Source organism: Pelodiscus sinensis, chromosome 5 (assembly GCF_049634645.1).
Source record: "Pelodiscus sinensis isolate JC-2024 chromosome 5, ASM4963464v1, whole genome shotgun sequence".
NCBI lineage: Eukaryota > Metazoa > Chordata > Testudines > Trionychidae > Pelodiscus > Pelodiscus sinensis.
The window spans coordinates 132,068,052-132,080,815 of NC_134715.1; the positions used below are offsets into that span (position 1 = coordinate 132,068,052).

General features: G+C 45.1%; 1 protein-coding gene across 5 annotated transcripts in view; it reads left to right on the plus strand.

The window, feature by feature from the left end:
• Positions 1-12,764, plus strand: part of EXOC6B (exocyst complex component 6B) — a 468,167-nt gene that overhangs the window by 354,956 nt on the left and 100,447 nt on the right. For all 5 annotated transcript variants that reach the window (XR_012904467.1, XM_075931045.1, XM_075931047.1 and 2 more), the window contains one exon: positions 3,530-3,603. Coding sequence is in view for 4 of the 5 variants with exons in the window: in XM_075931045.1 (XP_075787160.1) it covers positions 3,530-3,603 (74 nt within the window). In the remaining variant the exon portion in view is untranslated. The remainder of the gene's footprint in view (positions 1-3,529; positions 3,604-12,764) is intronic.

Genomic DNA, 12,764 nt, shown 5'->3' on the forward strand with positions numbered 1-12,764 from the left:
GTGCCTTGTACATTTCTTTTCCTCAGATACATTTGTGGCTTTGGTATGTAAAATGTGACCTGTGAGTACAGAGGGTGCTGCAATATTTTGTAATGTGGTGGAACACCCCATGTGTTCCTGTTCCAATCCCTTGTTGTCAGTTTACACTATAAGCCATATCCGTGATGTCATTTGTACTGCAATACAAGTAACAGAAGAATGATTTCATAGACTGTTTCACGGCTGGGGTGTCTAGCTGTACTACTAGTGCAGTGCATACCTCCACCAGCTTTCTGATCGGTTTGACCCAGACAGACACTGTAAGTTAATACATCAGTGCTGTAACATCATTTACTCTCCTTGGACAGAATGGCCGATGCTGGATTACAGCTGTTTGTTGAAGCGTGTTACACCCCACTAAAGACAGGGTAGTAATATGGTTCCTCAGCAAGCTAGAACTAGAACAGAGCTAATAATTAGACCCATATAATAAATGGGATGGATTTTGTCTTGAATTGTCTCTAGAATCATAGAATAGTAGAATTAGAAGGTACCTTGAGAGTTCATCAAGTCCAGTCCCCTGCTTTCACAGCAGGACCAAGCACGGTCTATAAAATCCCAGATGCCTATCTAACCTGCTCTTGAATATCTCCAGTGATGGAGAATCCATAACCTCCCTGGGCAATTTATTCCCGTGTTTACCCACCCTGACAGGTTGGAGGTTTTTCCTAATGTCCAACCTAAACCTCCCTGGCTGCAATTTAAGTCCATTGCTGCTTGTCCTATTCTCAGAGCTTAAGGAGAACAATTTCCCCCTCTCAAACAGATCATAAGATTTGTGATTGTATTACTTACCTGGAAACTTTCAAGAACGTCATGCGCAGTTCTCTTGCAAACAGATGGTCACGAATATTTGAAATTCAAGTCCACATCCACAGAAGTAAAAATATACTCCTGCTACTCTTAAAACGCTCGTTTGTTACAACTCGGTGCCCCAGTGAGTTAAAACTATAGACCAGCCCTTTAATACTCTCATTTCAGTGCTGATATTTTTTGTGCACACATGGGTAGCTCGAAGGCTTTTTCCTCTATTTAAAATGTGTGTGGTATTCAAATAGTATATGCTCAAAGTTAAAGGTTTTGTATGTGTAACCCAGAGGCACGTGCCCAGATGCTGTGGGGATGGGCAGGTAACAGAAATTAATTTCTTACAGAGCCAGCAGCACCAGGTTTCGGCAGTGCTGAAATCCCTCTTGGGGAATGGACTGTTCCTGAGCATGCGGGAGAAATTCAGCCTGTTAAATAAGTTTCTACATAACACACAGTAAAATTAATATGAGTGGATTAATGGCATTTAGAACTATAATTAAATAAAAATAGTTTGTCACTTGACATTTCAACCTTTCGCCGGGCTGTTTGCAGCCCTGGCATTTTGAGGAGATGCTCAAAAAAAGAAATTGACTAGAAAGTGAGCAGCCTAGTTTAATTCTAGGATCTCCACAATGTACAAATATGCATCAAAACTTACCAAACATACATGCCTCAATTCAGGCTTTCATATCCGTATTAAGGGGCCATCACAGACAGACCCTTCTTTGCCAGTCATCCTGAACAGTGACATTTAAATTAGATGTTTATTATAGAAGTTTGACGTTTGAAAACACGCTTAATAATTTGACGGCCTGTCTGAGTTCTATGACCATGAACAACTTACTGCAATTTTCTGTTCCTGAACTGTACCACAGAGAGTCAATTTAGAAACACTTCATGGCGAGGTTAGTAATCATACCAGTTTAGACTATGCTGGTATTTTAAAATATGAAAATGTCAAACTATTGGGATTTGAAAACTGGCTTTTTAAAGTACCAACTTGCAAACTGCAGAATGTGCCCCCTCTAACGCTTGAATGGAAAGGTTGTGGTGGAGGGAAGGGGGGGGGGGATAAATGAAATTGCATGAGACTTTGGAAATGGAGCAAAGTCTAGTCTCATTAAAGCGGGAACACTTGAGTGACTGGGCTGCAGGATTTGGGCCTTAAAACATGGCTCTTAAATGCATTTTTCCTTCTTGGTATTGCTTCAAAGTGAGAGAACTAATTGAAGCAGGCTTCTAGTCAAGGAAATGTATGGATTGAAGTGGTACCATTTAGGGCTTTGTGGGTAACCAAGCCTTATTCCTCATACCGTAATCTGGGCATGAAGATGGGAAGTAACACCTTGCTTTTATCCTCCTTTACACCGTGGCAGATGGAGCCATGAGGTTTCATGCTAGGCTGAGGGCTTCTTCCTTGCCCTAAAAAGTCCTCACGTGATGAATAACTGTGCCAAAGTAGCTGCTAAATCTGTGGCGTTGGGAGCATTTTTTCTTCTTCTATACAGGCATGATACAAAGTAAATGGTGTCTCCTACACACAAACTGTCCCGCTCTGACAAACTAGAATTCCATAAAAGCAACCAAATTCTGCCAGGTGAAAACTCTCTTCTGCTTTTAGCCAGACATGCAGTTGGTGTATGACATTTTTGGTGACTTCACAAACCCACATACCCTTATCCATGAGGGAATACAGTGAGATTGGAGTCACAGCCCTGTTTTGTATCTAAGTGAGGTCCTGGTTTTAGTTGAAGAGTCAACCATTCAAATGGTTTAATAAAGTCGGTAAGATCAGCTGGTCTGAAACATTCCTTCAACACAAGTGCTCAGCAAGGAGAAATGCGGTTATGGGCCTTTTTGTGACCGTTGTCAAACAAAAACTGTGAAATGAATCTGCCGCCAAGACCAAAATCATAACGTGTGGTCCCCGGTATTGATTTTGGACTAAGTTTAACCAGTAAATGAGAAGAAAAATAAACCACGTGAGTGTAGAATTGAGACCAGATTAGACGAGAGAGCGGGGCAAACATGACTCTAGACATATTCTTTGCTTTATACGCCTGCATTATTCAGTGTCAAAAGTTCCTTTCCAAAATAAATTGGCCACGCGGTGGGGAAAGTTCTTCCCGTTTTGGGTGCTTATATACAGGCAATAATGGTTCATACCAGATAATGCAGATAATCTGCTGCAGAATAATTAATGGTGCTGCTGGGCATATTTTTTTGATGAATGCTTATGGAACCCAGTGACAGGCGTGAAATTAGAAAATACCTCCTGTGCCCTAAAATATAAATAGCTTTCGGAACTGAAAGGAGTTTCACAGCTGAAGATTTTATTGTGTCGAGAGGAAAAACTTTTCCACCCCCACCTCCCCTTTCTTCTTTGCAAGTTGTTTGTCCATTCACAAAACAAATACTCTGAAGCCCAGTGCGGCTCATGGGAATAAATTTCAGGTCGAATTAGTACAGTTTCCTTGCTGTCAGGACGGTGGAATTAATGGTGTTTTGATGACACAAATTTTGAAGGGCAAACAAAGAAGCTGAAGGGAGGGAGACATGACTCCTTAGAAGTTCAGTCCTCCTCTCCCCCAGTCTCTCTTGTCTTCCCTGTCATCCGTCTGCCAATCTGCCTGTCCATGGTTAGTTAAAGGCGCTTTTTATCCTCTTTTCTTTCCCACAGAGTTTGCCAGATCCGGGCCAGTGCCTGGGTTCCAAGGGGACACACTGCAGTTGGCCTTCATCGACTTGAGACAAGTAAGTCTTTGTGTTTTTGTGTTTTGTTTTTCTTTTAAGATGTGTGACTGAAGACCATCAGGTCTTAAGGAAGAGGGAGGGGAGGGGAAGCGGCATTGGTGATTCAGGCCAGAGACCTATATTCTCTCCCTTCCTCCCCCCCGGACTCAAGACCGCCAACTTATTTAGCTCTCCAGGGTCCTAGGAGTGGCCGAGGTGAAAGAGTTGGCGGTGTGGGGGAAAGGGAGAAAGACATAAGTGACCCCAAGCAATGGGCCAGTTTGTGCTCGGGTTGGCTTCTGCAGACCCGGCAAAAAGGATAGCTCAGAAACTCTCCCCCATAACACTAAGCAGGTGTTGCTAACAGAGAGAGCAGTGATGCAGAGACCGCCTGCGTAGAGCACTTTTGTTCGCAGATAATGCCCAGAGAAGCATTTTGGGAGGGCGAAGGAATTTGCATTCTGGGTTGTGTGGAGAGTGTGTGTCTCTCTCTCTTTTCCCCTCTGCTCCCTCTTTCGCAGCCATTCCCCAGCTATGAATGACAAAGTGGCCGTTTCTGAAGATGGGTACAAAAGGCTCCGCCCATTGAGGCCTACCTCCCAAGGGATCCCATTATAGCCATATTGACCGTGGCAGGTACTAAGGCATCCCTAGAACTTGGCAAGCCCGTTTCAGGAAAAGGGCCATTCTTGCGAGTCATTTGTTAGGAGAGAAATGGGCATTATTGATACACCAGGCAGGGGGAACGAGGGAGCAGGGTCCTGTCATCTCTTGGCACCGAAGATGGATGGGGTTGGATAGAAAGTCTGAATGAAGTAAGACTCAATGACGGATGTTTCTCTCCTATTAAAACAATCTTTTTTTGTCCATTAACCCCTCTGCTTTGTGTGTCTGCCATAATGATGCAGTGCCTCTTGTTTTCAGGGCTGACGTAGTTTGCATTCTGAAAACTTTCAGATGCCCGGGGTATTCCTTTAATCTGCATAATCCCTGTATCGATGAACCCCTCACCACTGTGCCACTGATTCATGCCAGAACAGTTTTTAACCCCTCATGGATTGCGAGCCCTCTCCGAAGCCAATGGATGTGCAGTGTGATCTGTCGTCCACTGACATGGGGCGCAAAGCAACCTGAAAGTTGGCTGGTGGTGACAGTGAGTCTCCACGCACCCTCTTACAATTGGGAATTCAGTGCTGCGTGGTTTGTGAACACGTCCCCATATGAAACTTGGCCATTTGGTTAAAAGTCAGGCCAGTTTGCAGTCTCCCAGGAAAGAAATGAGTCGTCGTCCCCATATTGAATGCTTTGGCTCTATCGGTGTTTTTGCCACCACATGCGGCGGTGCCAGTAAAGCACACATGACTTTTGTGTTTTCGGCAATATAGAGGGATTGGTTACTTTCCAACGATGTAGAGATGAACGCAAGGATTTTGAAGAGGAAAGCTGTGTTTTTTCTAAAGAATGAAGAGCTGTAAACATGCTCCTAGGACGATTAATTACTATGAAGCAGTGTGTTTAACTGGTAGGCCTGTTTAATGTTAATATGGTTTGTAATGGCAGTATGCACCCAAGTGAATTCAACATGAGCCAGGATACAGCTAGGTGGTGGTCCATTTGTTGCTTCATCTCTTGTATTTCCTCTCCTCTGTCCAATAGTCTCCGCTACACAAGTTTGCTCTAATTGTGTTTGTGCGTTTCCTGTTAAGTGGATTCTCGTCTTCCTCTTCCATTGACTGGCCTTCATTTTTGATGACTTGCCAAAGATGTAATCTGTGCTGTGGTAAAGACAAGACCTGATCCACCTAGGCTGTCTAGTGGAATCTGCAGGTTAGACAAGCAACACCAGGATGTCTTTGAGTGATGCCGCTTGATGCCAGTTGGGTATTGCTCGGGGAGCAGACAATATTTGACCATTCTGTGTCATTCTAAAACCTTTGGGACATACAGATGGCATTTGTTCATGCAGGATGTTACATACATGTAAGTTCCTTGTCTGCACAGATTTTTCTCATGTAAAGCTCTGGTTCTGGGAAGAATTTTGTACACATAAGTGGAGCCCTGCTGACTTTCTCACCAGAGGCAGTTATAAATACCCCCCAACTCTGTCTCTGTAAATGAATTTGGGGTGTTCCACAGACACTTTTGCTCTGTCACTGTTCTGTCATGTGACACAGTAGGAACTGGACAGAGCAAAATTTGAAAGTGTCCTCTTCAGTAGGCTAAGACGTAGACAACCTCTGTCTTCGAGTTTGTAACAACTGCTTTGCTTGGTCAAATAGCAAATGTTTTAGAAGCGTCTTTTACAGTGACCCAAAGCCAGTTGTGGTTGAGAGTTTACGTTGATGACAATCAAAGGATATTTCCCTCAAATATACACTTCCCTGCCCCTCATAGAATCATAGGGTTGAACGAGACCTCAGGAGTCATCGAGTCCAACCCCCTGCCCAAAGCAGGACTAACCCCAACTCAGTCATCCCAAACAAGGTTCCCCTGCCATATTCCTTAATTCCCCACATTACCTATAAAATGGAGAGAGGCTGTTCTCAGTAGTGACGGATGGCAGAACAAGGAGCAATGGGCTCAAGTTGCAATGGGGAAGGTCTAGGCTGGATATTAAGAAAAACTATTTCCCTAGGCGGGTGGGGAAGCACTGGGATGGGTTCCGTAGGGAGGGCGTGGAATCTCCATCCCTAGAGGTGTTTAAGTCCCGGCTTGACCAAGCCATGGCTGGAATGATTGAGTTGGGGTTGGTCCTGCTTTGGGCAGGAGGCTGGAATTGATGACTCCTGAGGTCTCTTCCAACCCTGGGATTCTATGATAATCCTGGATGGCCTCCCTTGTTTTATGAGTAGCATGAAATAAAAAGGGCAAAGCGGGATTTTTTTCAAACATAATTCATTGGTTATTCATAGGCGTGGCAACATTAATTGGAAGGTTATTTGGTGAGATGCATTTATTTCTTGCATGTGGATTTCCAGTTCATATTTTAATTAGAATCTTGATTGTAAAAAAGTCTGATGAAATGACAGATTTGTGTGCTCAGCCCCCTCTGCCCACGGACACCTTTTGTACCACAATGCCGTCTCTGCCGTCCTTGCTGTCTGCTCTTGGTTCCTGTTGTCAGTTTCGTGCTGGGAAGTAAACGTGAGCAGCCAGCAGCACGAAAGCATGGCCCCAGAATGGGCCATGACAGCTTGACAGCAAGCACAGATTCTCCCGTGTTGTCAAGCACGTTTTGTTCCTATTCTCTGGGAAGGGCTAGTTGTGTAAATTAGAGGCAGGCTGAAAGCAGGCAATCACGTGAGTCTCGCCCCAAGTGCTGTGATTTCGTCCTGGGCCACACCTGGACAGGGACTGCCCGTCCCACTGAATGTGCAGCCGGGTGTAGAAATACTTGCTAAAAGATGCCAAAAGCAGTTTGCTTCATGCTTTGATGAAATCCACACGGCAATGTGCAAACCATACGAGAGATTAAGTCAGTTAAACTGAATATTTCCCTGAAGGGGAAGTTAAGAGAGTGGTTTTGCTTTTGGCAAACCCTCTGACATGTCTTTGGTCCACACATGCGCTTGCATATTTGAAGCTCAATTTTTTTCTGTTGAAAGAGAAGGCCTTGCAAAACGTGACTAGTGATGGCGTTAATCGGAAAACCCTAGAAGTTAGACAAGACAGGAGATCCTCTTAGGTCCCCCTTGGTTTCCCTCTCTGCCTGGGCAGGAGTCTTCCTCTTGCGGTAGCTCCCTTACTAAGTCATTCTGTGGACCAGAGAGAGACCAGTTCCTCCGAACAGCCCCATTTCAGTGCTCTAGGGGTATGTCGGCAGCAGCTGGGAGCACGTGTCCCCAGGAAGGGGAGACAGCCCAGTGCTGGCATGAGCAATGTGACTGCAGTGGCAAAGGCCCCGGCTGAGCCTAGCACCCGACTACAGGTCTGCCTGGCCCCAAGCCACCTGCTAATTTTATCGTATTAGCTAGAGCTAAGCTAAAAGCTGTCTGCCGGAAGCACATTCCCAGCCCACTGGGGCTGGCCCCTCAACGTTGGTCTACTGATGCAGCAGGAAATGGTTTCCTGGACTGTTGAGGGTCCATGAGCGTTGCCCTGCTACCATAGGCCTGGACAGGTTTTCCTTCCTAGTTAGTGTTTAATGACCCAAGCAACAGGGCTCGCAACTCTCGGCTGGCCGGCAAACATACTATCCAGATGTCTGTCCTGATAGTTTACATTTTCCTGTACTTCATTTCATCCCATTACTCCTAATACATAGTATCCTAAAACCTTAGAACAGGAAGTGACCTCAAGAGGCCATCAAGTCCAGTCCCCTGCCTTCACGGCAGGAATAAGCACCATCTAGTTCATTCCTGATGTCTATCCAACCTGCTCTTAAATATTTCCAATTATGGTGATTCCCCAACCTCCCTAGGCAATTTATTCCGTGCTTCACCTCCCTGACAGACAGGAAGTTTTTCCTAATGTCCAACCTAAACCTCCCTTGTTACGATTTCAGCCCGTTCCTTCTTATCCTGTCCTCAGAGGCCAAGGAGAGCAATTTCCCCCCCTCCTCCTTGCAACACCTGTGTTCTTCCTCCGGGTTGCATCCCCACTAAGTCCGCTCATTTCAGAGGCTGTGTTCGCTGCTAGCGTAATCAATACTAATGCAGTAGGACTCACTGGGTCTTTGAGCTCATCCCGTAGAGGCACAGAATTAACTTTTGTACGTCAAAAGTTTACTGTAATGTCTTGTTTGAATGCAATATAATCTATGCAAAGTCATGGGCTCTTTATGGCCCATTGAAACAGCTGCTTCATTTATGAAAATTTCCATTACATGTGTCTGACGAAGTGGGTCTTTGCCCACAAAAGCTTATGCTCCAATACATCTGTTAGTCTATAAGGTGCCACAGGACTCCTTGTCACTTATGTCCCCTGCATTAATAAACTAGATCCGTGGGAGATTTGTGGTTGGTTATGCCTTGGATTTGATAGTGCCCCCCGACTGAGGATCTCTGCTTTAGGAACATTCAGTGAGCCCCTCAATGCCCTTTTGCGGCAGGTAAGTAAGGTTAATACTCATTTAATCTGTGAGCCAACTGAATTACCAAGAGCATCATGTCAAAGAAGATGCTGTTGGTCAGTGGTTGAGGCAGGAGTGGAATTCAGAGTGTCCTAAAGGCTCGTTCCTTTTCTCTAACCACTAGACTGCTCCTCCTGATATAGTCCAACGGGGTGCCAAGTTCCATGCCATCCCTTGTGCTTAGAGCCTTCTTCTGATCTTTTGGCGATGACACTGAAGTGTCCCTAAAAACTCATTCCCACCTGCAAGCCTAGGAGAAGTGAAGCAGCAGAAATAGAACAAATCTTCAGGATGGGCAAGTTGTCCTCCTACCAGTCTTTTTGTTGTCACCTAGTCCTTGGGCCCATACACCCTTCTTGGAAAGAACTTGGTCACCTTTTCACCTCCAGAATTCTGTGTCTGGACTCCAAGAACTGCTCGAGATTCTGGGGACTTTAAATGGCCCCCTAACGGATTACTCTATTTGTCCAGAGCAGAGCACGTCAGCTACACAGACTCCTTCTTGTCTGGAATATGCCCCTTCCCACACTTGGGCAAATATTTATGCAATATCAGTGTCTCAGAGGATGACTCTCTCAACCCTGTACCTCATGAAGACATGATGGAGGATTAATCTGTGGAGCAACTAAGCCATCCTCAAGAGGATGGAGCCTTCGGAACCCAGGCTATTATTTTGCTTCCTTGTTAGTCTCAAAGTGTGTTTTTGGGCCCTAACAAACAGAAGTATTTTTTAAAAGGGCACCTTTCTTCCAAATAAATGACCTAAACGTCTGACTTACGAAGGAAAGATGAATCAGAGTTTGTGCTGAAATCCAGGCTGACACGGTCTTCAGCAAACACTGCTCTGCAAGAAGTTTTAAAAAAAAAAGAAAAGAAACAGCACGAAGGCATGAGCTCAGAGCATTAACTCCGAATTTCCTTGCTTTGGAGGGTTTAAGCTAGTCTTCATGGTACTTAAATGTGGCTTTTTGCAGTTCGATTATGTTAAGATCATGCAATCCCCTAGTTCATTCAGCTGCTTAGATTCCATCAAAACTCATCATCCTTCATCCTTTATCACAGAGGATGTGTTCGCACACAAGGGAGTTAGCCAGCCTGGGTACTCTCTAGAGTCTTCCACCAAAAAATCAGGAGTGCAAACATATTCTGTTAGTGCTTCAGTTAAGGAGGGGTTGATCTACCTGGCTTTCCTTCATTAGAGTGTACTCCTACGGATGTTGTTGGATCAGTCAGAACTGCAGATTGGGACACAAACCATTCCACATAAAGAAACCAGGCCGTCTAATTCAGGAGTTTGTCAAGAAAAAACGTGACCATTCAAATTTTAACAAACTGGATTTTGCAATCTTCTAGATATGTGCATTAACTTCCCCGAGGGATTGCATGAGCATGTCGCCCTCTTTCTTGGCCCTGCTTGCCCTTTTCTATGACGTTTTCGTCGCCACTTAGTGTCTGATCCTGCAAACATTTACATAGCTTCATGAGATTGCCAGTGGGAGTAAACATTGCATGCGGTTCAGTATTAATTGTCAGAAAACTTGGAACCTTCCATTGTAAACTCCCCAGAGTTGGAGACTCAGTCTTCAAATATGAATAGTCTGGTAGCACTTTAAAGACTAACACGATATGCAGATGGTATTATGGACTTTCGTGGACACCGCCCACTTCTTCAGATGACTGTGGGCTGTGCCCACGAAAGCTCATAATACCATCAGCATGTTTTATTAGTCTATCAAGTGCTACCAAACCATTTGTTGTTATTCTGTACAGGATAAACAAACTCGGCTACCCCTCTGAAGTTCATAGATGAAGTAACTCTTAAGGTTGATTCGAAGCAGTGAGTATAGCGGGAGATTATTGTGCGAATTGGGTAATTTTCTTGTCCAAACCTGGGGAGAGATTGAACAATGACACCCGTGCAGAAGGAAATGTTGCACGAGCACTCGTTTGGTGTGGCTGCCTTTGCAAGTCTGTGTTTTCGCGGAACAACCAACCTATTCAAGCAGAACACTCCACTTCCACCCAAAACCCATTGGACTAGGAAAAGTTACACCTAGACTGGGAGCACGTTTTTAAGCCGTTGGTTACAATTTGGGGGCTGATCCTGTCCTTGACTGAGCTCGCTCAACTCTTGTTGTCGTCTTTGGGGATAAGAAGCCCCTTTGGATGGGCTGTCAGACCAGTAAAATTGTCCCTTTGAAATATCTTCCGTGGAACTGAGTGTGATTATAAACCTCCATAGCTAAACTGTGAAACCCAAGTCTCTCCTCCCCTGCCATGACTTCAGATGCCCTCTGATTGCAGGAGATTGTGAGGTGGTCATATGACCTGGGAAACGGACATCAGTTGAGGAGTAAGGCCCACTTTCACCTGGTGACAGAAGCAGAATTGAAGGGGGACGGGCCAGAGGTGGATGCTCTTTCTCAAGTTCCCTGCCTGTGAAACCGAACGCACTCCAATAACCGCTGCATGCTTGGGAGCTGGGTGGGGAAGCTACCCAGGCGGAGTGGAATTACCATCCATAAAGGAACCTTCGGCGAGCGGCCTTGCCCGGTATCTTGGACTAAGGCAGGTCAGTGAAGATAAACCCACCCATTTTGCTGCGTGTGAAAGTGAAGATTCAGGAATGTCTTAGCCTGGCTCGGGTGGGCCCACGGGATAGTTAAGTCACAATTCTTTGTCCCCAAAGAGGCAGGATGGTGAAACTGCCCCAATTGTTGTCTCCTCAGAGTGAGAATGGTTCAAGCTGTTGCCATTGTGCTAGTTGTTGGGAAAGGACTGTCAGTGTTAGGCCAACCCAACCAGCTGCGCAGATCATTTCTTCTTTTCGCTGTGAAGAGGTAAAAAGCGGAACATCTCAAACTGACACTTGACAAGTCCTAAAACAAGATGCGGCTTCTACACAGAAGTGCCGATGGTCTCCTGTGGACAAGACCCAGCACCAGGTGCCAGCTGAGGACAGAGAAAATGTTGGCGAGTGATGAATTTCTGGAAGAGAGGAGGTGCAGGGAGAAGAGCGTGTTTGCTGGACAAGAAGCAACAGCCTGTTTGAAATGTGAAATGGGGGCCAAAGGTAAGGAAGAGCAGCATAAACATGATGTGTTACGAGACTGAAAGCTTCTGGGGATGGGATGACGAGGTTTGGAGAGGACGCCAAAGAAGAGACGGGGTGTATTTGCCAAACAAAGCAAGGACTAAGCTTTCAGGGTTGTGTTTCAAGCTAATGCAATATTATGTTGCCAGGAAGCATGCCATGCAAAGCGCTGCGGGTGAAGCTTCTGCAGCATTACAAATCAGATCTGCATTCGATGTCTTCTCATCCCTAGCTAAAGGGCCCCTCTTCAATAGACCAGAAGATACCTTTGTGATCTTCTAGTCTGACAGTTCATGAGCAACACGGGCTATATAATTTCTCCTGCAGTCCACACAAAAGCAGATCTTTTTTAGAAAGACACCCATTCATTCCCCTTTATTGATGAATTGACAGCAAGGTGGCACTGTACAACAGCAAACTTTACAGTGCCATGCATTTTAACTTCTGTCACGTTGTCCTAGCCCACGATTCCCGTTTTTCCCCACCCCTTCCATTCAGTAATAGTATGTACGCTTTGCATTTTGACAGCTCCGGCTTGCATTTCACAAAATGTTAATTATTTGTTAACCTATTAGGGAATAGATGTAGCTGTTCAAAATCCAGAGGCGTTAGTTATTTAAGAGGTTGGACGAGCGCTTCTCACAATTTGTATTTTGTTCAGAAATCTTTTTCATTGTAGCTGGAAAAGTCAGGCTTGGACTCAAAATCAGTCATTTAGCAATGAAGAGTGTGGTTCTGGTCTTTAAAAAAGCATATGAAATGGCTGTTTCGTCTTCAGAAATTTGCTGCATGTAGTTAGTCATATCTGCTTGCTATAATGCTGGTAAGGTTTGAGGTAACTGCTCTGGACTGCCAAGAGAAGTAATGGGAGGGTGAGCCGGATTCTATTCTCACTTAGGCAATAACAGAATTAATACATTTCTAGCTTCAGGTACCAGCTGTTAAATACTGTACCTATGCATCCCATCCCCTCCCCCCACATCCCCACAGAGAGGGAGTAGTTGAAGGAAGAGTACA